The sequence below is a fragment of the Ictalurus furcatus genome, chromosome 11 (assembly GCF_023375685.1).
Source record: "Ictalurus furcatus strain D&B chromosome 11, Billie_1.0, whole genome shotgun sequence".
In the NCBI taxonomy this organism is placed as follows: Eukaryota; Metazoa; Chordata; class Actinopteri; order Siluriformes; family Ictaluridae; genus Ictalurus; species Ictalurus furcatus.
Genome location: NC_071265.1, coordinates 13,206,825 through 13,233,943, shown reverse-complemented (window position 1 = coordinate 13,233,943; position 27,119 = coordinate 13,206,825). Strand labels below are relative to the sequence as shown.

Genomic DNA, 27,119 nt, shown 5'->3' with positions numbered 1-27,119 from the left:
ATTGACCACCGGGAGGATTATGTCTGCACCCCCAGGCAGGTGCAACTAATTTTTCTCTGGGCAGATGGAAAGTTTTGTCAGTGAGTGCAATGTACATTCTGGGCAACTGGAATGTTAGGGCAAACCAGTGACGTGTGGTCAGGTGAGGCAGGGGAGGCAGTGCCTCCCCTGTGTCATCATGAAATGTAAGAAAACAAATAATGATTAAAAATAAATAAATAAATATTTGTCCATTGATCTGTGATAGAAATGTAATTATTGTATGATTCCAATCATTCCAATGATTTTTATAGTCAATATCGCTGAATTTGTGTATTTTACTGTTCAAATTTGGCAGAAAAGACACAAAGGGAGGCAGCGATGAGCTGAGCCTCCTCTTGGATTGTGCAATCCCTCACAAACTGGGTTGAGCTGCAATTTTTTTTGGACAACTTGAGCACGTGCAATTGATCTCTCTGTATGTCAACAATGTAATGTTTGTTCACACTTTTATTATATGTCCTCACATTCCATAGTCTAGGTCATGTATTTCACCTATGTGTATAACATATTAGTCTCGGTGATCTGACATAACGTGAAAAAGCAGGAGGGGAGGCAGCCAGTACCCCTGCCTCACTGAAGGGGGCGTGTGTGAGCATATGGGCTTGTTCTGCTATTCTTCTTCTTCACGTATTACAGACAAATGGCATTGTGGATAATATGCTAGCTAAAAAAGTAAAGTAGAGAAAGTTAAGTGCACCGCTTCAATCAGTTTATTTTTTATTTTTTGCTCTGACAGCAAAAATGGAAGATTAGATATATAAGATAAAACATTTCTCAAAACTGGACTTTCAATCAAAACTGGAAGTGATAAATAATGGAAGACTGGTGCCAAAGCTAAAAGATTTGCTTCAACCGACGGGACAGAACATAACACGCTCTTTTCAAACGGAGTGGTACACCCGAAAAGACTAGCTGTGTGGTTGTGTCTGGGGCAGACATCCTGTTGAGGCAGGGACTGAGGCCCAGGGATTGGTGGCTCCATCCACAAGTGGTGGAGTCCATATGGCGGAGGTTTGACCAAGCGGGACTGCATGTGTTTGCCTCCAAGGAGACAATACACTGCCTGCTGGCATAAGGGCCCATTCCACTCCTCAAAGGCTTTGTCCAAAGTGGTGTTCTGTGGGATGTGTGACAGGATGTGTGTGCTGCTGCAGGGTGGTCTGTGCCACACAAATTCATTCGATAATTCAGCCTGGATATTCATTCCTCCCCGGGCTCGTGTCTTGCAGTGACCCTTGGCTTGGGTCTTTTTGAACAGGCCATACCCTCGGTATGACAGAGTGGGTATTCTCATTCCCATAGTGTTATGCTAAACATAAAGTGGACCTCCCTTTGAAAGGGAACGTCTGGATTATGCATGTAATCCTGTTCCCTGAGAAGGGAACGAGACGTTGCGTAGCTTTGTCATACTTTTTCGGGGTAGGCCTGTGAATTGCGCCTTCGCTTCAGATAATAGGGGCTGACGGTGTGGTTCACAGGTGCCATATTTATATCATGCGATGCGCTTAATTGCAACATCACCTGATCATGGCAGGCCTTATAAATAGGCATGATTTTACACAAGTTTCAGATGCCAGTCACGCACGAGGGCGCTCCCATAGTGTTATGTTAAACGCAACGCAACCCTTCTGAGTGAACAGGGTTACATGAGTAACCCAGACGTTCATGGTTGAAAACCCTCCAGTGTGACAGAACTAAAGCAGTTCTGCAAAGAAGAGTGGACCACCACAGCCCTGTGAAAGACTGATCTCAGTTATCAGAAGCCTTTGGTTGCAGTTATTGGTAGCAGAACCAGATTTTAAGTTTAAGGGGCAATTATTTTTTCATATGGGTGATAAGTGTTGGATAACATTTTTTTTTTAGCTTCAATAAAAAATTAAAATAAAAACTGTATTCTGTGTTTGCTTAGGCTGCCTGTATGATGAAATCATACTTTTTCACATCACTGTACATTCAGGATATATTTTAAATATATGAATTTATCTATAATGAGCACGCCAGAGGTGACAGTGGCAAGGATAAACTCCCTGAAATTATATGAGGAAGCAAGACCTGGAAAGGAACCAGACTCAAAAGGGAACCTATCCTCATCTGGATGACAATGGATAGTGCAATTATAAATAAATAATAAATTATAAAGCTAGCCTGAAGGAAAGAACCTGATATTGGTATGCACTGTCTCCAAATGCAAACCTCAGGAACTTCCTGTGACTGGGCAATATTCCTATGTGGAAATATGCATCTTTCAGATCTATCGTCACAAACCAGTCCTCGAACTGAATCTGTGTCACAATAAGTTTGATCGTCAGCATCTTGAACCTGTATGTCTGAAGAGTATGGTTCAGATGACGCAGATCTAAAATTGGCCACATATTCCCATCTTTTTTGCGGACCAGGAAATAACGGCTGTAAAAACCTAAGGGAGGGCCCTTAGGGAACGGGGTGCATGTACTGTGGCCCCTTTGTCCAAAAGGGATCTTACTTCCTGCACTAACGTTGGGCTCTGCTCTGTGCTGACTGCTGTGGTGAGCACACCTCTGAACCGGGGGGGTCGAGCTCTGAACTGGACCCGGTAATTATGTTCTATGGTAGACAGAACCCATGGACACCCATTTGGCAGTAGTTTCCATGCTGCCAGATGGTCTTTTAGTGATCTTTTAGCTTTTTCACATTTTGTTGGAGGAAAAGCATCAGATTTTCATTGCCCTGTGACAGCTCGCTGACCAGAGAAGGCTGAAAACATGGGATGGCCTTGACTAGGGCAGGCCCTAAAGTAGCACTGGGGGATATCTGCCCTAGCAAATTCATGTCCCCTGATACGTCCCTCCGTGGCCCATCAGGACCGTTCCTTCTTTGTCTGCTTTGCTTTTATGATCATTCTTAGATCAGGCCTGTTAGCAGGCTGTGGCTGCCCGGTCCCCCTGGCTCTCCACGGGGGTAGGCAGGCCGCCACACTGGCCTTCTGTGCCTCCCTTGCACTAGCATGAACTCCACTCATGGATGCCGGGCGAACTTGACACAATGGGGAAGGAATTGGCTGAACGCTGCCGTTTGCTGTTTTGCCTCGCAAAACCTGTCGGCGATGGCATTAACCGCGCCACCAAACAGGGCATAAGGTTTAACGGGGGCATCCAGCAAGGAGACCTTATCTTTGTCCCCAATCCCTGAGAGGTTAAGCCATAGGTGCCTCTCCGCCACAACCAAGCTACCCATTGAACAGCTGATATCACGGACCATTTGCTTGGTCGAACGGAGAAACAAATCTGTGGTGTGGCGCGGCGCAGTTCTGCCACTGCCTCGGGCCCAATTCCCTCCCCAGTATCGAGCTCACTCAGCAGGTCTGCTTGGTAGGCCTGCAACACTGCCATTGTATGCAGTGACCCACAAACAAGACCTGCTGCCGCATAAGCTTTGCCCACCAACACAGAGGTGGCCTTACATGGCTTGGAAGGTAAAGTTGGCCCCCCTAAATTACCTGCCATTGATGGAGAGAGGTGGCTCGCAAGTGCCTCCTCCACCTTCTTCATTGCTAAATAGCCGTGCTGCTCACTCCCCATGACGGCTGAGTAATGAGTAATGACGTCGCGGGGTTATAAACACTGCTAGTGTATGGTTTTCCCCAGAAGCGTGATATCTTATCATGCAGTTCTGGAAAAAAAAGGGAGTTTTCTGTGGTGTGAGGGAGATTTATATTTATTTTAACTGGAGAGGAAGCGCTCATCCAGCCTGCTACGAGGCTCTGAAACCCGACTCCCTTAGGACGAGAAGAGAGCGAGTTGCGAGCCGAGCTGCCTAATCGTAAAACGTTCACAATGCTGACAGTCAGACCCCTTGAGGGCTGCTGTGGCATGCTCCATCCCTAAACACTTCACACAGAAAGCATGTCCGTCTCCTCCAGTGATGAAACGGGAGCAAGGCGTAACACACTTTCTGAATTTTCTCTCGCTCATTCTTTCTTTCTCTTGTCTTTTCTTTTAAAAACGGATAGAAAAGTTCAGAGATTTTGAGAAAATATAGAGGAGAAATGAAGTGTCTTTTTGTTACACAAACAACTGACATGCAGTCTCGCTGAAGACAATAAGGCTGACGGCACGGTTCACAGGTGCCATGTATATATATATCAAGCGACGCGCTTAATTGCCACGTCACCTGATCATGGCAGGCCTATAAATAGAGGCATGATTTTACACAAGCTTCAGATGCCGGTCCCAGCACAAGGGCGCTCCCATAGTGTTATGCTAAATACAACGTCGAGATCCCTTTGAAAGGGAACTTGGATTTCATCAGTAAATCAGATTTGGGCCACTTTTGCCAAAGGTGTTCAGTAGAATTGAGATCAGGGCTCTGTGCAGGCCACTCATATTTTTCCACTCCAACCTTTTATCCACTCCTTTTCATGGACCTCACTTTGTGCACAGGGGCATTGTCATGCTGGAACATGTTTGGGCCCCTTAGTTCCAGTGAATTTATTTGTAATGCTACAGCATACAAAGACAGGATGATTCCAAATTTTTGTCAAGAATTTGGGGAAGGCACACAAACTTTTGGCCATATAATGTAAATGAAATATAATCAGATTGAAGATACCATGATAACTGTTACACTCGTGTCACAATAAATTCAAATGCAATGGCCTTGGTCAGTGTGTGAACAGATAATAAGGATTAAAAAAAATTTTTAAATAACTTGTTACGAAAAGGATATTTCCCATAAACTCCAATACAGAATACATTCATGATGTGCCATTCACATGAAGCCAGAATGACTTATTATAAATACAATTCAAGGCCATGTTTCGCTTTTTCATAAATGTACAAAATATAAAAAATATTAATTCAGTAGCGATCTAAAGAGCAACTTTCTAAATTAATTTGAACCATTCTTAATATTTTCAGCATCAACAAACAGCAAATTATAAAGTTTCATCTTTATTTCATTTTGTCAGTAAGACATTCTCATTACACATTTGGTTATTAGAAAGTATACAAAAGCACAAAAGGCTCAAAATTTAAACATCAAAGTCAGGGTTTATAAAATATAATGGTATATTTTGCATTAAAGCTGTTTTACACATAGAAGTTCAAGTAATAAACCAAAGTCCTAAAAATCCTATTTAGTGCAGAATTTAAACTACATAAAAAAGCCATTTCAGTCTTGATTATTTCCCTAACCATCTTCAATCCATATGCTGGCCACTATAAACTAATTATCATAGAGGACAGAAAGTAGAAAAAAAGATCACAAGGAGCTCTTAGTGAAACTGGGCACTGATCGTGTAGGTATGCGCAACTGTTTTGTAAACTGTAGCTGAACCAGGTCACTTCAAAGCAGAAGTATTAAAATTATTCTGTACTTGAGAATAGGTGACTACAGAGTTAATGCAATTCAGTAACCAGTTTATTATCTGTATACAGATGTGTGACAAATTAAAAAGGTACAGTTACTATGACACTTTCTGTTGGTTTTTCCTTTTTATCTGACTTTATATCTAAGTACTTTCTGTTTAAAATGTCATTTTAGTAGAACCAAAATACAAAAAAACATTATTAAAACTTGAAATTGTGTTGAATGTATAAACTGTACACCGTAGACCAGTGCTAATACAATACAAAATTGATCATAAATATTTTTTTTTAATAATTTTATAAAAAAGGACAGGCATAAACAGGGTACAAGGAAAACTGCATCTAGCATGGAGTCCAGTGCATGTATGATCCTGCACAGTCATTGTTAATGTAAATGCAGTAAATATGTTCTATACCAGCAGACCTTTGGTTATGTAAAACTTATTTTAAAGCCAATCTGGGCCATCACTGGAGCTCAGCCATGAAAGTTCTAGTCTTGCAGATGATGTAATAATCTCATTTCCTTTTGAGCAGCTGCTTCTCCAGATACTCCAATCGTGTAGTCATTGCTGACAGTGATACAATTAAGGACCCAGGATAGTGGAAAAATGCCAGTTACCTATGTAACTGTGGTTCTATGAACCACAAATAAACTTGGATATCTTCTTGTGTGCATGCTTGCATATGCAGGGACCTTTCAACAAAGTCAGATAATGATGTAGAATTGCAGTAAATGGATCACGCATAGAAAGGTATGCTCTGAAAGTTGGCTTTAGCAAAATAAATAAATAAATAATAATGTTGCAAGGTCAATTGTCTGATTCACAAAATTGGGCGTAAAATTAAAAATGATTCACAAAGACTTGGCAGGAATCCCAGGTTCCTTGTAAGGAAGGGCCTTAAGGGACTTTTAGATTTGCCAGTTTCGAGGCAGTGAGCACATAGCTTTGCAATGTAAGCAGACACTGTCTGCATGAGTGTGTATCTTGCTATATAGCTTTTTATACAGTGCATGTATAGACATAATATGGCGAACAAAGTGAAGCTAGCAATGCTAACATAGGAAAGGCTGCCTTGAATTTAGCAGGCATTCTACAAAAAATGGGCAAGTAATATGTAAAAAACTACACCCAGAGAGGTAGCAGAGATGAGATGAGAACAGGCTATGCCCAGCTTGGAGGACAGGATACCTGTAGCTCTGACTGTAGTCACCGACTGTCAAGGTGGTAGCTCATTATGGCATATACGTGGTCCAATATGTGTACAAGGTAAGAAGACCTTGTACGATGGCTGTATGATACTGGAATTTATCGCAAATACTGCAAATCATACGTTACTTTGTTGAAAGGTCAAGCCAGTCTCCAGGACCATCACTGGTCATCGCTGAATAAGTGGTTTGACCAGTATTTATCCATCTGTCCCTTGAAATGATAACATGATAAACAATTTGTCTGTCATGGAGAGATAGTTAATTCAATTCTCAAAACAATGCCTTTTTTGGAAACAAAAAACACTTGTCACTGCTATATAATTGGTATGGGAATTGCACTACAGAAGCTCATTTTTGATCACATTGTTTCACAGGACAGTGCAGTAGCTCATGGTACGATAACAAATCCATGATCCCACTATCCTATACAAGGATATGTGGGCTACAAATAATGCAGACCATTGAGTGATCAAATGTAATCACCACAGAACCATCACAAATCTAGCTAGCTACCATCACTTTTTATACCACACATTATCGTACTGCCATCTTCAGTAGCACTATCTGACAACATTCTCACTGTGTACAATGGGGAACTGAAGAAGAAGTTTCATTTGGTCCGAGAAGCGGAACCAGATATTTCCATTTGCTGTAAGTAGGGCTCCAGCAGTCAGAGTTAAATGATGGCACAAAAAAGATATTGAGATAACATTAACCCAAGCTAATACCTACCTACTTACACTATGCAATGGAAAATGGACACATGTATTTGACCAGGGTATAGGATTATATTAGTAACCAGGGTATAGTATTATATTAGTAATACTATACTAATTTGTAACTATACCAACATGCCAAACTGTAATGTCTGGTGGTGAAACACTATTACGGAGTCAGACAGTCATATTACAGACTTCTTTATAGGAGGGCTTTTGGCTTAAATGAGTTGGATGTTGTAAAAAGAAAAAAAAAGTAAACATAAAAAGGTGTCTTCCACTTCCAATTATTAATGCAGCCAATTAAATTAATGCTATGCCTGCACCTAAATTTAACTCTAACCTTAATCTGAGTAACCAAATAGGAAAATCTCTCAAATATTCCTTTTTGTAGGAATGCACGCACGCATGCGTGCACACACACACACACACACACACACACACACACACACACACACACACACTTCTATTATAAAAATTTTAGTTGATAAGATACAGAACTAAAAAGGATATATTTCTTGTTGAGCTGGTTCAGAGTGACCATAGTAGCCTGCTGGAACTCCACAAGAGTATCACAGGCACAAGGGTCCTTGACCTCTATTTTACCCTGACTCTCTTCTGCAAACACATGAAGGAAGGAAGGAATTAAGGAAGGAGGGAAGGAAGGAAGGAGGGAAGAACACATTCCATATTTCAGTAGCTTTTATATTGGAATATTTGAAATTTGATTATTAAACTTGTATCCAGTAAATATGTGTTTGTTGCCATATGTTTTAGTACTCATGCCAACAAACACAATGTCCTCCAGATGGTTCAAGAGGATAATTTTTTCAGTGGTGACAAAACTCTGCCTCATTCATCTAATATATATACTCTGCTTGGTTTCAAATGTGTATTCATGTTCTCTGAAAGTGTTCTCTGTTTCAGGGACCAAAATTTCTCTTTTCCACATACCTGGACAGACATTGAGTTTAAGGTTCTCTGCAATCTGGTTGAAGTCAGAGGTGAAGTCAGAGGTGTAGAAGAAATGTTTCTCCAGTGGCTCAGAGGCAATCTCTCTCAGCTCGTCCTCTACAGCTTTGCCCACACCAACAGCATACATTGTAATTCCTGTAAAACATAATACATGTAGCTCTTTAAGATTCATATCATAACACAAACAGTGAAAAATAAATGTGGAACACTCTGCAGTTTTATGAAGATATGAGTAGTAGTGGTAAGTCAAGGTGGCTGGACTCATTTATCTTGATGTCTTGCAATTGGTACTTCATTAGCCTTTCAAACAGGGCTGACACATCCACAATGGCAACTGCCTAAAGTGGCATTTGAGCAATGGTGGCCAACTGTACCAAAACATATACCACGTGTGAGTTTGAATCTGTCATTTTACCTAGATAACTGTGAGCAAGCTATGCAAGCTCAGGGTGGCCTGAGCTTACCCTGGCCCTCACATACTCATGGTAGTCATCTGTTTTTATGTTTTTGCATTGACACAATGACGTGTACTGAAATTTCCTCATGTCATTGTGTAAATATGCTAATAAGACAGAGGTGGTGCATACAGAGATATGATGGTTTGTGTGATCCTACTTTAGAAGCTAAAATGAGAGTTATCTGTTGTTATGAAGTGTTTGGACACATTACGTGTACTATTTGTGCATTTGAAGTCACACAGGACACTTATTTTATAGCATACTTCATCAGTGTTGAAAGTACAAAGACATTAACCATACAATAGTTAATCTGTGTAGTGTGATTAACACTGATTAACATGTCTGTATTTTGCAATTTTGGGCTGCAGCTCACCTGCCTCCTTGGCCTTCTTGGCCCACTCTGTTATGTTATCCTGAGAACGTCCATCAGTAAACACCAGCCCAACACGGGGTATGTTTCTTAAGGCAGCACGGGCACCCTCAGCCTCAGAGAAGCTATCCTGCACCAGGTGCTTTAGTGCTAGCCCTGTCATGGTTCCTTTCTCCATGTAGGCTACTTTCATCACAGCTGCCTTGATCTCTTCCTTGCTCTTGTACATACTTAGTGGGAACTCAGTCCTCACCTGGCTGGAGTACTGTACAAGACCCACACGTGTCCCATGAGCAGATATATCTAGTTGGTCCACAACCTGGTTGACAAACTGCTTGACAAGCTCAAAGTTTTCTGGTCGCACACTCTTAGAGCCATCAATCAAGAGAACCAGGTCAATGTTGGCTGATCTGCAGCCTAAAATTGAGGGAAGGTATATTAATGATAAGACAAAAAAGATTTTTTTAAAACAAAAAACAAAAACACCACATCTTAAACTTCTCTTGATCAATTATGTACAGTGTATCCGGAAAATATTCACAGCAAATTTGCAAAGATTTCAAACAAACTTCTTTTCACTTTGTCATTATGGGGTATTGTTTGTAGAATTTTGAGGAAAATAATGAATTTAATCCATTTTGGAATACGGCTGTAACATAACAAAATGTGGAAAAAGTGAAGCGCTGTGAATACTTTCCGGATGCACTGTATATTGTTCTGAAGGAACATCCATAGGTTGCTTTATTTAAATAAAACCAGGAGTAAACAGGGAGAGTAAAATATTTAGCTTGAATATTGATTTGTTGTATGCAGTTCATACTTCCACAGCTCTTTCCATTGTCTTGGAGAAGATGACCCTCAGGGCAGATACAGTGATAGGATCCTGGTGTACTCACACACTGGTGCTGACAGCCATGCTGTACTACATTACACAGGTTGTCCGCTAGAAAAAAACAAGAACAAGAAAACAAACAAAGCAAACAGACAAGTGATTTAAAGAATTATTGATATGAAAATTGTTTGGAATATACCACTACATACAATGATTGCACAACCATTTTTAATTTTGCCTCAATGTACTGGCATTGCAAAACCACCAGTTATTTTTAAAAAAAGAAAACAATTTTATTATTGGTTTAATCTATCATGGCCATCTTTGTAATGTGACTAAAATAGGAATACTCCACATGTCTTAATTCGATTTGTGTTTACTTCAAATACGACTTTAGTCGGATTAAGGTAATCAATAATCTCTGTTTACATGGTAGTTTCTTAATCAGAGTATTGTCTTAATTGGGTTACTGAATGTCTTTGTTGTTTAACCTTTTGATCTTTTGTTAAAAAAATTCATGTAAATACTCTGGGGTCAGAAAGTCTCCAAAACTACAATCTGAAGTCACCTACATCACCACAAGTTGTTTGGAAGGATTTCAAGAAAAAAAACTCTACTCTCATCCAAAAACAAACTCAAGCATCTTCAGTTTGCCAGACACTACTTGAACTTCAAATAGGATCAGGTTATATGGTCAGATGAAACCAAAATAGAGCTTTTTTGGGTTTATAAACACCAGACGTGGGTTTTGGAACGCACAGAGAGGTAGCCATATGGAAAAGTACCCCATGCCCATGGTAACATATGGTGGTGGCTCTTTAATGTTTTGAGGCTGTTTTTCTGCCAGAGGACCTGGGCATTTTGTTAGGATACATGGCATCATGTACTCATCAAATATCAATAGATATTACATGAAAACCTGACTGCCTTTGCCAGAAAGCCAGAAAATGCCATGGTTGGATCTTCCAGCAGGACACTGATCAAAAACATACATCAAAATCAACAAAAAATGGTTTACTGACCACCAAATCAAGTTCCTGCCATGGCCATTCCAGTCCCTTGACTTGAAACCCATAGAAAACCTGTGGGGTGAACTGAAGAGGAGAGTCCAGCATGGACCTCGAAATTTGAAGGATCTGGAGAGATTCTGTATGGAGGAATGGTCTCAGATCCCTTGCCATGTATTCTCCAACCTCATCAGGCATCATAGGAGAAGACTCAGAGCTATTATATTGGCAAAGGGAGGTAGCACAAAGTATTGACTAAAATAGTGCCAATAATTGTTGCACACCTATATTTAATATTTAACAAAGATATTTTTTTATAAACCTGTTTTGATTTCAGTTGTTTGATTTCCATGAGAGAAGAATATATTTGAATTGTTTTAACAAAATATCAAAAGGTTAAACAATAAAGAATTATTCACAGCCAATATTAGTGGAGGGCACTAATATATATATATATATATATATATATATATATATATATATATATATATATATATATATATATACACACACACACACACACATACATACATACATACATACATACAAACACACACAGTATATATTTGCAGTATTCAGATCCCTTTACTTCTTGCACACTAATGTGCTTTAGATTTGACTTTGAATCAATCATCAATCTACTCTTGCTCGCCAATGATGATGTGAAAACATCTTCTTAGAGATTTTTGAAAATTACTTAAAAATCAAAAACTGAAATCACATATTCTGAGGCATTGTGACTTTTGCCACGCACTTCCAGGGATGTGGGCTTGGTTCCCGCCTCTGCCTTGTGTGCGCGGAGTTTACATGCATGCATGCACACATACATATGTATGTATATATACATACATACATACATACATGTGTGTGTGTGTGTGTGTGTGAATATATATATATATATATATATATATATATATATATATATATATATATATATATATTAGGGCTGTAACGCATGAGATTAATCTAAAAATTTTAACGCATTATTATTTAAAAATGTTTTTATGTTTAATTTTTTTAATTTGAAAATCAAGTTTGACCCCAACTTCTTCGCGTTATTACAGCGCGGATGGTTACCTAGCTTTGTGTGATTAGGGCAAGGCACACGCGAGTAATACAATGACAGAGGAGACGGTGTCCGCCCTGCTGAACGACAAGTTTCGGTATAAAAAGCTTCGAGATGGGAGTTTTGATAAAACCAAAGTTGTATGCACTTACTGCAGTGATTTTGCCGAAGCATGCGCTAGCCAGTTTATCAAGGTTGCAAATGAGTGGGAAATAACGGGCAAGGTCACAACTATAGGAACAGACAGCGCTCGTGTTATGATTGCGGCTGCAAGGAGTCTACCATTCGAGCATGTGCCGTGTGTGGCGCATATGATACAAAGGGTGATCACCGTGGTTTTACGGGACAGCGGATTTGACAGCGTTTTAGCCAAGTGCCGTAAAATAGTAGGACACTTCAGACACAGTCCCGCAAACACCGTGAAGCTGAAAGCTCAGCAAGCCTCTCATGGACTAATAGAGGAGCCCCTCGTCCAGGATATACCGACACGCTGGAATAAAACTCTTGAAATGGTAAGGTGGATTCAACACAACAAAGATCCACTGAAAGCAACGCTGGCACAGCAGAATCACAACTTCGCCATGCTAACCTCAGCTGAATATGACAGGTTGGCAAAGTTGGAAACGGTGCTGGCGCCCTGCAGGTAATGTGATTTCTCTGTCTTCTCCAATTTTACTGATAAAAATAAGTCATTTGTAAGTCATCTAGACATAATTTGTAGTCATTAAGTCAATTTTGTGGTGCTCTGTTTGCACTGTAGGTACATCACTGAGCTCCTAGGTGGTGAAAAGTATGTATCCTGCTCCATGGTGCTACCTGCACCGTCATCACCTGCGTACAGTGGAGGTCTCTGATGTTGACCCTGCCTACATAGTGCACTTCAAGGCTGCATTCACAAAGGACCTCAACGGGCGAAAGGAGAACTCAAACCTGTGGTAGTTAAAGGTGGCGACCGCTCTAGATCCTAGGTTCAAAGACCTTAGGTGCTTGCCCAGAGCAGAAAGGGGAGAGGTGTGGCAAAAGCTGAGTGAGATTCTGAAGGATAGAGAACCTGCACCACAGACCTCTGGAGAAAAAGTGGAGCCAGAGCCACCAAAGAAGAAGATGGCCCTCCTACTCATGGGATCAGAGTCAGAGTCTGATGAAGAGGTACTGTCCACAGATAAATCTCTAGAGAGGTACAAGGCAGAGCCCTGTGTCAGCATAGAAACATGTCCACTACATTGGTGGTCATCACAAGCAGGTACATATGGTAAGCTGGCCCATATTGCAAAAATGTACTTGGCTACACCTGCCTCAACAGTGCCATGTGAGATACTGTTCTCTTTGGCAGGCCACATTCTGCATAAGAGGTCAGCTCTATCATCTGAAAATGTGAACAAGCTAGTCTGCCTGAGCAATTGGTTGAAAGAAGAGTAAACTGTATGATTGGTTGACAGGAGGCATGTTGCAGAGATGCACACTGTTTGAAGTAATTATCTTCAACCAAGAATGTAGAGATTTCTCACGCTGTCTCTTCACAGACATTATGGCATTCCATTTCTAAAATAGGCCTACTTATTGTTGCATTCATTTGAGTTGATGTTACTATGCAAAACAATAACCGATAAGCTATTTGTGACTTTGTAGCAGACATTACTTTGTAACAGTTGTTGGTTTCTGCTCAATATGTCTGCAGTTCAAATGGATGCCTCAACAATTTAAGAGATGTTGTGGTTAATGGTTGCAATAATAAAACTGAAGAATCTGTTTCCTTATTTTCCATGCATTTATTTATTTCAACTGAACGTTTAAATCCTAGTATTTCTAAATTTGCGATTAATCATGATTAATCACAGCCCATGATTGTGATTAACTCGATTAAAATTTTTAATGGATTGATATTCATTCATTAAAATATCCAAAATTCTTCCGAGCGCCATAAAACAAAGTTTTGCCAGAAAGCCAATCTTGAAATCTTGAGAAAATGTCACAATAGTCATAATAAGCATTTTTTAAAACAGTAAATCAATTACTTTAAATGTCAAAAGAGAAAAAAAGTTACTGTCCCTGTTGCTCACTAACTTTGGACAACTTACTACATTATTTCAGATTTGCTGTTATTTAGCGGCAAAAGGAAGTCTGGAAAAGCCATATTATAGTCTAAGGGCTTTGGCAAAATGATATATTGTACATGTTTTTTAGAGTCATTCCAGGATGCAGGAACAAACACTAGGAAACTTTTAAAGTTCAAAGATGGATGACTTTATATCCGTGATTCTGAAAATGTATACAATTACAGCAAACCTTTCCTCAAAGTAAAAATTGAAAATCAAGTTTTGATATATGGGTTTAACATAAGAATCTGTTATAGGAATTTCCAAAATATGTTGGAATATTCAGTTTAAGAACTTTAATTCTACTCCATCAAATAGACACTTCAAAAGTATGTACTTTAATTGGTCCATACATACCCTGGCAGGTCTTTCTATCTGCTTGAAGTGTGTATCCCTCGTTACAGCGGCAATGGTATCCCTTTAATACGCTCACACATTCATGATCACAGCTTTGATTCCCAAATGAACAATAGTCAATCACTGGAAAAACAAAGACATAACAGGCTTCATGAAGTTTTATGGAAATTTGTAGTTGGTGACTAAATTTATATGAATGTATCAAAAGGGGTCTTAAATTGTAGGATTCCTTGTCAGTAGGGTGGTAGTGTACACCTTTTGTGTCTAAAGGTAATTACAGTGAAATTATGTACCTTAAATAATTTTAAAAGACACATTTGTATTTTTTTTTTTTACAAGGAATTGTATTTATAAAAGAGTACTACTGCATCCACCAGGAAAGGTGCAGTCTAGAACAGCCATATTTGCTCACTGATTGGCTGACCCCCCTAGATAAAAATGTGCATGAGTTGCTGGGTGTAAAAGTTACTGTTGTACCACAGACATCCATATACTTGGTGGTGATATACACCTAAAAGTTGGACAAGCTAATGTATTAAGAGAAATTACAAGGAGTAGCAAGTAATTATGCGTTGATGTAACTTTTTTTTATCCCACCATTTTCATCCCAGTTTGGCACATGTAACATGTCTCCTGGGATTCTTGTCTTTTGGTTACTATATTTAAGTATTGTTTTGCTGTATTTATAATTCACTTGAGTGCTATTGAAATTAAACACTTTTTCTTTTAAAATCCTTACTTTTTACTTACTAAATTTTTATTTAAACCTTCAAAGTACTTTTTAAAAATCTCAAAGGTGTCTTCTTCTCTAATGTAGTCAGTGACTGCATGCTATAAGAATGGGCTACAGTGCATTTTATTTACATTTCTTAATAATCAAAATAATTCAACCCTCATTGCAAATCAGGTTTATCATCAAAATTGACAGACTTTCAGCTGTTTGCAATGAACAAATCAAACCAAAGCAATTATACTAGTTCAACAGAATGAATGCGTCAAGTGGTTTCCCCAAATTCAACTGAAAATGCAACTTTCAATGATTTTTCCAGTTTCAAAATTATTCAACCCCTTCATGACAAGCATCTTTAGTACTTAGTAGAGCACCTGTTTGCTGTTATGACCTGCTGCAAATGAGATGCCTAGCCAGACACCAGCTTCTGGTTCCTGAGGAATCTTAGCCCATTCATCATGAGCAATGGCCTCCAGTTCAGTAATATTCTTGGGTTTGCGTGTTGCAACCGCCTTCTTCATGTCCCACCAGAGATTTTCTATGGGGTTTAAGTCAGGTGACAGTGATGGCTCTGAAGAATCTTCCAGGACTTCTTCTGCAACCAAGCCTTGGTGAAATTTGAGATATGTTTGAGATCATTGTCCTGTTGGAAGGTCAAACACCACCCAAGCTTCAACTTCCTCACAGATGGCAAGATGTTTTCTCCTAGGATTTCCTGATACCTCAATGAATCCACCTTACCTTCCAAACACTGCAGGTTTCCAGTGCCAGAGGATGAAAAGCAGCCCCAGAGCATCACTGAGCCACCACGTTGCTTGACTGTGGACAGAGTGTTCTTTCTTCATTCTTCTTTCTCCAGACATACCGCTGATCCATTGTGGCGAAAAGTTCCAGTTATGTTTCATCGCTTCACAGAACAGAATCCCAAAGCTTATGTGGCTTATTTATATGATTTTGAGCCAACTTTTCTTGTGCTTTTGGGTCAGTAGTGGTGTACGTTTTGGAGTTCTGGCATGGAAACCTTCTGCATTTAGTATGTACCAGACTGTGCTCACTGAAACCTCAGTGCCTGTTGCCACCAAGTCTTGTTGCAGGTCTTTTGCAGTCACTCAAGGGTTTTCACAACCTGCCTTTTCAGAAATCTGGTTGCAGCCATTGATAGCTTCCTTTTTCTGCCCCAACCAGGTTTTTCATGCATTTTCTACCCCTAGCCAGTTCAGGTATTTCATGTGTTCCAGCTCAAGCACATCTGGTGCAACTAATGAATCCCTTGATTAGTTGCATCAAGGGTGCTTGAGACAACACCTGTTTTGCATATTTGTTCTGTTGTGAGGGATTCTATTCAGGGGGTTGATAAATTTTTAAACTGGAGAAATCATTATAAGTTGCATTTTCAGTTGAATTTGAGGGAACCACTTGAAGCATTCGTTGTTTAACTATTTCAGTTTCTTTTATTTGATTTGGTCATTGCAAACAGCTGAAAGCCTGTATATTTTGATAATAAACCTGATTTGCAATGGGGGTTGAATACTTTTGATTGCAACTGTATATGTCTGAATGTCTTGGTATATATGTGGCCACTAGAAGTGCCTATGGAATTCCAGTGTGTGGGTGAGCCTGGATGAGAGTCAAAGGTTGAGGCATGTCCCCACCACAGCACTTTGACCCTGAATGAGGTGGGAACATAACCTGGAGGCCCTCCACCTGGGTTGGGCTCACCCCAAGTGCCGATTTCCAACCACCATGAACCAGAGCCACAATTTGCATTTCAAGGACTATAGTTTCTGGTGGGCACTCATAATATGGGGCTCCCACTGGCAGGAGAGGGCAATGGGCTTGATGTTCTTTGAATCTGGTCAATATGACAGCACAAAATTAAACCGTGAAACAAAGAGTGCCCAACTTTCCTGGCAAGGGTTATGGCACTTAGCCTGCTCAATGTAGACCAAGTTCTTATGGTCTGTCCAGACCAGGAATAGGTGTTCTGTTCCCTCCAGTAGTTTTACTGCCAAGAGGTCCTGGGCCACAATATTGTCATTACGCTCCACAGCAGTGAGATGATGCACAGAGAAGGCACAGGGGTGCAGGTTACTCTCAGAGCTGGACTGTTGGGAAAGAACTGCCCCTATGCCTACATCACAGGCATTCACCTCTACCATAAAAGGGAGCTCAGGATCTGGGTGCTGCAGGAATGGATGCATGGACAGGTGGTGCTTGAGCTCTTTAAAGTCTCCTGGGCTTCTGAGTTCAACTGAAACTGCCTGGTAGACTTGTTTGTAAAGTGTTATGGTTGTATGGTGCTAAAATTCTAGAAGAAGAGCCAGGAAAAATGCTCAGTAATGCCTAGAAAGCATTTTAGTAAAGCCTAGAAAGCATTGAATTAGGTGGAGAGATGTCAGACATGGCCAGTCCATGACTGCCTTGATCTTGGTTGGGTCCATGCTCAGATGATCCTTGAATACCACCAAACCCCCAAAAGGTGACTGAGCACAGAAAAGTGTTTTCTCCAATTTTACTTAGAGATCGTTCTCTAGGAGCAACTGGAGAACCCTTCTGACATGAACTAATGTATTCATCCATCGACGGACAGCAGATGAGAATGTCATCTAGATAGACAAACATTTAGGGTCAAGGGCCTCCCTCAGGACCTTGTTGATGTCATGATGGAAGATGGCTGGTGCATTCATCAGTCCAAGGGCATTACCAGGTACTCAATTGTCAAACAGAGTGAGGAAGGCCCTCTTAAACTGATCCCGAGATTGAGTTGTAAAGGGTGATTGCTCTTGACCATGATCTTGCTTAGGTCCTGGGGATCCCGTATGGATCTGTAAAAGGAGCCGGAGATGAGCTGTTTGAAGTGATTATTAAAGCAGTGAATATAAATCTCAATCACACCACAGAAAACTTTTTACCAGAAGTGCATGATGAAATATCATGCTTCTGGGGAAAACCATACACTAGCCGTATTTATAACCCCGCAACGTCGGATGATTCGGCCAATGTGGGGAATAAACAGCACTGCTATTTAGCCATGCCGAAGGTGGAGGAGGCACTTGCGAGCTACCTCTCTCCATCGATGGCAGGTAATTCAGGGGGCCGGCTTTGCCATCCAAGCCATGTAAGGTGATCTTGGCTTTTGTGGGCAAGGCCTATGCAGCAGCAGGTCTCGTCTGCGGCCACAGTCGCAGCCTGCTAATAGTCCTGATCTGAAAATGATTATGAAGGTCAAGTAGACAAAGAAGGAGCAGAACTGAGGAACCATAGAAGAACGTGTCAATGGACGTGTGGTTGTTAGGGCAGTTAGCCCTCAGTACTACTGTAGGGCCTCCCCTAGCCAAGGCTGTCCCAAGTTTTCAGTCTTCTCTGGTCAGTGAGCTGTCACAGGGCAAGGAAAAGCTTATGCTTTCCCTCCAACAGAATGTGGAAGAGTTAATGTCACTAAAAGACTATCTGGCAGCATGGAAACTACTGCCAAATGTGTCTCCATGGGTTCTGTCTACCGTAGAAAATGGTTACCAGATCCAGGTCAGAGTTAAACACACCCCCCAGTTCAGAGGTGTGCTCACCACAATAGTCAGCACCGAGCAGAGCCTGACATTACTGCAGGAAGTAAGATCCTTCTTGGACAAAGGGGCCACAGAACATGTACCCCGTTCCCTGAGGGAGGGAGGTTTTTGTAGCCATTATTTCCTGGTCTGTAAAAAACAGGAGTATGTGGCCAATTTTAGATCTGCACCATCTGAACCGTACTCTTCGGACATACAGGTTCAAATGCTGACGCTCAAACTTATCATTCCACAGATTCAGTGCGAGGACTGGTTTGTGACAATAGATCTAAAAGATGCATATTTCCACATAGAAATATCACCCAGTCACAGGAAGTTCCTGAGGTTCTTGTTGGAGGCAATGCGTACCGCATCGGCTGGAACTATGGACAGTGTGGGTCTGGCCTGTGGAGGGGCACCAGCTCATAGATTCTGGTCTCGCAACTGAGGTTGTAGAGACCATGTTGAATGCTAGGAAATTATATGTGCTCAAGTGGTGACTTTTTGTCTCATGGTGTGAGGAACAGCTAGACCAGGTAAACTGTGCAATAGCTACAATACTGGAATTCTTATAAGGATGTTTCTCAGTAGGGTTGGCTCCTTCTACAATCAGGGTCATCGTGGCCGCCATTTTGGCCAGCCCCACCCTTATTGATGGAGCCTCTGTTGGGCAACATCCTCTAACATTGAGGTTTGTGTGTGGTGTCAGGCAGCTGACGCCCATCTGCAGGGCACGCATACCTTCCTGGGACCTTTCTGTGGTCCTGGAAGGTCTGTCAGGTGATCCATTTGAGCCCTTACAGTCAGCTACAGAGAAGCTTCTGACTCTAAAGGTAGCTCTTCTGTGGGCCCTGACATCTCTTAAGCGAGTAGGAGATCTACAAGCTCTCTCTCTTGCCCCTTACTGCCTTGACTTTGCCCCTGGATTAGCCACGGCCTTTCTATATTCTAGATTATATTCCTAAAGTGCCTGTGTCTGCTGCCCAGATGGTAGTGTTGCAGGTTTTGTGCCCTCCTCTGTTCAACACACTGGAACAAGAGAAATTGCACCTACTGTGTCCAGTAAGGGCTCTCTGTAATTACATCCACCACTCTGGCTAGTGGCGTAAGTCGAAGAAGCTGCTGGTCTGCTTTGGCGGCGACAGTAGAGGTGAAGCTGTGTTGAAGCAGCGGATCTCTAATTGGATAGTGTAAGCAATCTCTTTCGCTTATGGGATGTGCAGTCTCGCTACGCCTCTGGGCATAAGGGCTCATTCCACTACAGGGGTCACCTCCTCGAAGGCTTTGTCCAAAGCGGTACCCTTATAGGATGTGTGTGCTGTGGCGAGGTGGTCTACACCACTGAGGATGTCGCTCTGCCTTCCTTCTCAGCTGAGGACACCGCTCAGCCTCCCTGTTCAGCTGAAGACATTTTGCCCAGAGGGCCAGGACCACCAGAGGAGGGGAGTGTGTTCTGTCTTTGGGGGAGGTGGGGCGGGTTTCTGTCACGATTTCCCCTCGAGCTAGTGCTTTAGCATGCAGCATGTCCGGAAACCGAAAAGGGAGCTTTTGTTTACTTTCCACACGTGCATTTGTTATGGTTTGTTATGGTTTATGTTATGATTTATGTCCTGTATTGTCATTGGTTGTTTCCCGTATGTGTCAACATTAGACTCAGCTGTTTTGTGTTCACTCTTGATTATGTTTGTCATTTAAACCCCTTGTGGCTCTTTGCACTTCGTGAAGTATTACGTGAGTTTTTCACATACCAAGCTTTTGTTTCTTGGTTCATGTGTTATTGTTTTGATCTTGTTCTCGCCCTCATTCTTGATTCCTGTTTTGCCACGTTTATGCCCGTTTGCTGATCGCATGACACATTGGCTGTTTTTTTGACCACACTATTGTCTCATGATTTGGATTTGTCTGCCTGCCTCTCTTTAAAAAAAGCTCTTATCTGCACTTACATCCATCCTAACCTCCATTATGCTCAATTATGCTTATTATGCTATAGTTATGACTAAATACATTATAAGCACACATCTGGGTTTGTTTGTTTTCTTGGCCTTTTAAAAAAATCTATTTTTTTAACAAAACATTAAAAAGAGTGTTATTTTTCTATTCATTTTGACAGGGTTTTGTTTAAGCATTTTGGTTTCTGGTGTTTCTTCTTGATATACTATATTGTATTTTTTTTTTTTTAAAAAAAACATTTTTTTAAAAATAATATCTATCCTTACGTGTCTTCTTCAATAAACATATTATGATAGGTAAAATATTAGTATAAAATAATTGTACCAGAAATAATCCCACCAAAATTTCTAAACATTGAAATGCATCAATCTTTAATGAAACTCTTAAATAAAATGAATGGAAAATTAATACTTTAAAGGAGTCTTTAATCTTATCCACAAAGGGCCGGAGTGGCTGCAGGCTTTCATTTCAACCATGCCCGGAGTCACACTTGATTCCATTTGTTTAATCAGTTCATCTTGGTCCCCTATCAACTACCAGGTGTGCCTCCTATTGGGCTAGAATGAAAACCTGCAGCCACATCGGACCCTTTGATTAGTTCTACAGTAAAATTCACAAAATATGGACCTACTGAGTTTAATGGACACTGAATTAATTGGCCTTTTGCAGTTATCCATGAACTAGAAGTGCATAAAAAGAATTCTTCAGAGAGCTGGTTGTCTAATTAGTTGTCACATATCTATCTGATTTAGGAGTAGGCAATGTTCAAGTATTTAGGCACATCTGTTTCTACTGCTTACACCATTTCTATTGAACTGAATATACATTTACATCTCTGTAAATCTATGTACATTGTCACTAACTTGTGCAGGTCCTCTTATCTTCATTGAGTGCATAGCCTGTATTGCAGTCACAGTTGAAAGACCCAGGAGAACTGATACAGATTTGCTCACAGTCATGCTTCTCCTCCGCACACAAATCAATACCTAAAATCAAAGGTAAGCATATAAAAGCACATAGATAAAAACTCTCATGACATTAAACATTCTGTTTAAATTTACTACAAATAATTTTTCAGTTTTGCATAGGCACAATTCCCAACAGCTGTGTTCTGTAGTACACACCTTTACAGGTCTTGCCATCATCTTGGAGTGTGTAACCTGGCAAGCAGATACACTGATAGGAGTCAGATGAACTCTCACAGATATGATCACACCCATGGTCAGACTCAACGCAAAGATCAATTTCTGAAAAATAAAAATCACACTTAAGTACTCAGACAGAATCATTTAAATTAAATAAGAGATCATTTAGTTATCATTTGACCTCAGATTAACCTATGGGCAAAAAAAAAAGTAAACTTAATGTTTAATTAATTAAAAAAAAAAGAAAAAAGAAAATATGCATACATAAAATACTGCACTTGAACATTATAATTTCAATATTTAAATTTTACTTTCAAATCAACCGTAACATTTACTGCCTTTGTGTAATAGCTCAGCTGCTAATGTCAATTTAATCAATTAAATAAATGTCACGTCACAGCAAACCAGCAACTACAATTCCCAGAATGCAGCGTAAACTACAAACATGGCCGACGAGGACTACACTTCCCACACACACACACACGCGTGCACTTTCTCCCAAGTTCTGATCACGGACACCTGCACCCAATCACACACACACACAGTATTTAAGTGACGGTTAAAGCATTACTAGCTTACGAAGTATACGCTCAGCAGCCTCGTCTCTGTCGTGAACCAAGCCTTAGTTTCCATATTCGCTAACCTGGTTTTGATATTTGCATTGTTTGTTGACTACGATTATCTGCCTAAGCCTAGTACTGCCTGTTTGCCTGATCGTCTGACCTCTGCCTGCCTTCCTACCTGCAAAATCAGGTTAACGAATACGGAAACTAAGGCATGGTTCACGAAAGAGACGAGGCTGCTGAGTGCATACATCACAAGCTAGTAATGCTTTAACCATCACTTAAATACGCTGTGTGTGTGTGTGTGTGTGTGTGTGTGTGTGATTGGGTGCAGGTGTCTGTGATCAGAACCCGGGAGAAGGTGTGCGCGTGTGTGTATGGGAAGTGTAGCCCTTGTAGGCCATGTTTGTAGTTTATGTTGCATTCTGGGAATTGTAGTTGCTGATTTGCTGTGACGTGACAATAAATGAGTTAAGACTCTAATTGCCTAAGTCTGACATATAAGGCAAAGCAAAAGCTGAATTTCTTATTCAGCAGACTTAAACACTATTTTCCAGTGAAACCTGCTAGAGCCCAAGTGTCAAACACAAGACCTATGGGTCAAATAATCTGCCTCGCCTTGTGAAACAAGGCTTGTACACTACTACTCAACATTTTCACACTATCTAGGATTCACACCAGCCACATACAATAGTTCTGTACTGGTTATAATCAACACATCTGCAGTGTTTGGTGCAAGAAAAGATTCAGAAATGCAGGTCTTTAGTTTCAGTGATTCAGTGATTGACGTCAAATCCCAAAATTAATCATTGAGTGTAGAGACCTACAAAAATGTTGGGAAATTTTTTTTTATGAAGTGTGAAGACAAGAAATATGGGATAGTAAGGACATGTAAGTATGTGCTCAGCACAGATAAGCAGTTCTTTTTATATGTCTACTTTAATGTTATATATGTGATATTTGGAAAAACAGATATATATTTAAATTAGGGATGCACCGAATGTTTGGCAACCGAAATTATTCGGCCGAAAATAGCAAAAAAAAAAAGCACTTTCGGTGTTCGGCCAAATAAGTGAAAAGTCCGAATAAATTTGACCAAACAATGACGTGTTTGATGACGCGCCAAATAGCCTAGCAACCAGAGTGAGACCCACGAATTTCACGACCTCCACTTCCGCAGTGTGCTTGGAGCGATGAGCGGGCACGCGCATGCCCGTGATACGTGCATGAGAGCATGCTCTACAGATGTTGACAACCGTGACATTGTTTACTGTGGACACGTGCGTTTGTTTTGTTTCTGTTCCGGAGTATTCTGTCAAGTTGCGAGACGTAAGGGAGTAGAGTACGGAAGCAGGTAAAGACGTATTTATTTAAGGGAACATGACATTAACAACGTATCTAACTATCCTATATCTACTATAATACTCCACGAAGTGTACAGGGACGCGAGCGGTATATATCCCCAATATAATCAGATGTATAAAACCGAATAGAACCATTTTTTACACTCTTGTCAATGCACATTTTGATGCACTTTTTGTTGTAGGCTACAGAGTGTTCCATTCTTTCAGCAGTCAGTTATAGGCCTAACATCGGCTATTCAAGGGGGGCTCAAAGCTGACCACATCAAAATATTTTTATTTTACTCATTTATTTATTTAAAGTTATATCGTGCCTTGTTGGCAGCCTATGCCTGCTGGAATGAAAAAAAATGTTCAGTGTTAAATAAATATTTTGAAATTGTAGTTTTTGTAATTGATTTTTTTCTTTGAAAAGCAAGACAAAATAGTAAAAAGCACATTTTGACTATTTAATTTATGCAATGGTGAAAAAAATGGCAAAATAAATGGAAAAAACCCAAAAAAAAAAGGTGTTCGGTTTCGGCCTTCGTCTTTCGGCCAAGCTTTTTTTCATTATATTCAGTTTCGGCTTCGGCCAAGAATTTTCATTTCGGTGCATCCCTAATTTAAATACCTTTAATCAGATTAATTAATGGTATCACATAGCCCTCATAGTACATACACTAGTACAGTTTGTTTTAGCCCTTCTTTTCCCTAGAAACATACTGTGTTGTATTCTAATTTCAGAGCATAAGTTATTGGTATTAATTGATAGAATGTTACAAAATGAATAGCATAGTTTATGGCCCTTCAAGCGCTCACAAAAATGCCGATGTGGTCCTGGCAGAATTTGTGTTTGACACCCCTGCGCTAGAGGAGATTCAGTATGTGTTTACTGTAGCAGAAGTATGAGAAAAATTTATTTACTGCAAAGCTTGTCTTGGAACTGGAGCCCAAACTGGTGAATGAGATCGAAGGTCTCCACTAGGAAGATATGGTCTTCAAAAGGTGGTGATGCCATTGCTCTCAGGGATGTCAGGTCAGCTCTGGCTACTCCCACAGCATAGATCTCGATCCCAGACTCTCGAGCAGCCGCAGCTACCTCAGCAACACGGTCCTGAGGCCGCCCATCAGTGACAATCAGCGCTACGTGAGGCACATTGGGCCGAGCCCCCTCCTCAGCAGAGAATGCCACATTCATGGCATAACGGATAGCCAGGCCAGTCATGGTACCCTGTGCCAATGGAATGATCTCTTTGATGGCTTTGATCTTTTCCTCATGAGTAATTAACTGTTTCAGGGAAAAGACATTCTGCACTTGACTAGAGTACTGAACAACACCCACACGGGTGACATTGGGGCTGATGTCCATCTCATTAATAATGTCGATCATAAACTTGCGCATCATCTCAAATTCGTGTGGCCGAACACTGCGTGAGCCATCAATTATGAAGACAAGGTCAACCGGGCCAGACTTACACTTTTCTTCTCCTGCTGTATAACCAGAAAAGTATGATCAGAGAGGTATATAAAAAAAACAAAAAGAGACAAGCACAGCATATTTAGATAAACATGAGGCAGAAATAAACAGTAGACGGTGGAAGTTGTAAACAATGTTGACCTGGCTAAACATAAACAAATTAACTGTCATGTAAAACCTTTAAGTAATGTCCACTAGACAAAACTAGAAACACTATAGGAGTTTTAACATGGAAAAGAAATATTATCTAATTACTTTCAGCAATAAAGAACCTATTAGCAGTATGTGTAGATAGCCCAACAGCTCCAGTCAAGCTTGATCCAGATTTCTGTTAAAGTGCTTACCAGTGTCACAAACTATATTGTATAAAACTTTATGCATTTTAAATAAATTGGATCTTAGAGTTTTGATGTATTTTATTTAGAATTACCTGCTTTTGGCCTCGCTTCCATGATGTTCACTAAAGCCAGCAGTGTACCAACACAAACAAACAAATGTTTCATTCTAGACACTTGATGCTCAGGCTTGCTGTGTAATCAATCTGCCCTGGTGTCTGTAAGGGGTCAAGAGAAAGAAAGTGAGAGTTCTAGGTCAGAGCACAAGGCATATATTTTAGGAACAGCTGCTCATTCCAACCTGGACAAACAGATTGCCTGCAGCAACATGTAGAAGTTCCAACCAGATGTTGGTAACACAGAAATTATTCAACTCATAAATGACTTGCATGTTTGCAGGGTGTTGGTTCAAATACGGTGCAAGGTAATTACAGGAAAATTACAATATCTGCACAGCTGAGCTTGTAAAAGGCATGCAGCATGTAATATGAGACTACAAACATGGTTCTTTTCGGAGGGTCTGGGAAGGGACATCACTGTTGAAGCATGGCATTCTTTGTACAATTATCATATAGGAGGCTATTACTGGGAAACGTTAAAAGGCTTAAGCAAAGCTGTGAATATGCTCCTCATCAGCAGATTACTCAAACTAGAAGTAGAAAGTAAGTGTGAAATGTACATATAAACTTATCAAGCACTCTACATCAGTCATTTCCAGTCCTTGGGACCTTCTGCCATGCTCTTTCTCCTACTTTATATAATCAGAGTTCTGAGGTAAAAGGTTGTGTAACTGTTTGATTTGTGCTCCCTTTAGGACTCGACTGAACCACAGTGGGTTTTTTTTTTTCAGCATCACCAGACCTTTTTCCATTATGTCTGACTGATACAAAGAGCCCCTGTGTGTGTGTGTGCGTGTGTGCGAGTGTGTGTGTGCATGCGTGTGTGTGAGTGCATGTGTGTGCACTTCATGTCTAGATATCATCCATGAGTAGTTAAAACAATAGTTCTCCCAAAAATGAAGATTCTGTTATCAATTACTCACCCTCATGTCATCCCAAACCCATAAGACTTTCATTCATCTTCAGAGCATAAATGAAGACATTTTTAATGAAACCTGGGAGATTTCTGTCTCTCCTTCTACAGTCCAGGTAACCAAAACTTTCAAGCTCCAAAAAGTTCATAAAGACATCGGAAAAGAAATCCATCTTCCTCCAGACATTTTTTTGTCCACTGTCACGTCAACACAACGTGCAACACAATGTTCTCTCATGAATGCGTGTCGGAGATATATGCAAAAGTGAACATATTTTGTGAATACACAATTAATTTTAGTTTTTTTCCGCACACAAAGCATTCGTATCGCTTCATAAAATTGGGATTAAACCACTTGAGTCACATGGATTACTTTTACTATGCCTTTATGAACTTTTTGGAGCTTGAAAGTTTTGGATACTTGGACTGTAAATGGAGAGACAGAAATCTCCCAGGTTTCATTAAAAATGTCTTCATTTATGCTCCAAAAATGAAGGAAAGTCTTATGGGTTTGGAACAACATGA

The 27,119-nt window shown here is 40.4% G+C and overlaps 1 protein-coding gene across 1 annotated transcript; it reads right to left on the bottom strand.

Moving 5' to 3' along the window:
* Window positions 1–5,703: 5,703 nt before the first annotated feature.
* matn4 (matrilin 4) lies at window positions 5,704–25,893 on the bottom strand. The gene is made up of 10 exons (XM_053636357.1): window positions 25,658–25,893; window positions 24,675–25,238; window positions 21,824–21,946; window positions 21,563–21,685; window positions 14,475–14,597; window positions 9,937–10,059; window positions 9,120–9,533; window positions 8,268–8,423; window positions 7,827–7,931; window positions 5,704–5,962 (listed from the first exon to the last, which is right to left on the bottom strand). Exons 1-10 carry the CDS (start codon window positions 25,728–25,730, stop codon window positions 5,904–5,906), a joined length of 1,863 nt encoding a protein of 620 aa, XP_053492332.1. The 5' UTR covers window positions 25,731–25,893; the 3' UTR covers window positions 5,704–5,903.
* Between the last annotated feature and the right edge of the window lie 1,226 nt (window positions 25,894–27,119).

What these genes read in the sequence shown, in the direction of transcription:
- matn4 (XM_053636357.1), bottom strand. Translation starts at nt 25,730, where the DNA reads ATGAAACATTTGTTTGTTTGTGTTGGTACACTGCTGGCTTTAGTGAAC. An exon ending in GGAAGCGAGGCCAAAAGCAG is followed by an intron (nt 25,239 to 25,657) that starts GTAATTCTAAAT and finishes GTTATACAGCAG; the next exon opens with GAGAAGAAAAGTGTAAGTCT. An exon ending in CAAGAAGGCCAAGGAGGCAG is followed by an intron (nt 8,424 to 9,119) that starts GTGAGCTGCAGC and finishes TATGTTTTACAG; the next exon opens with GAATTACAATGTATGCTGTT.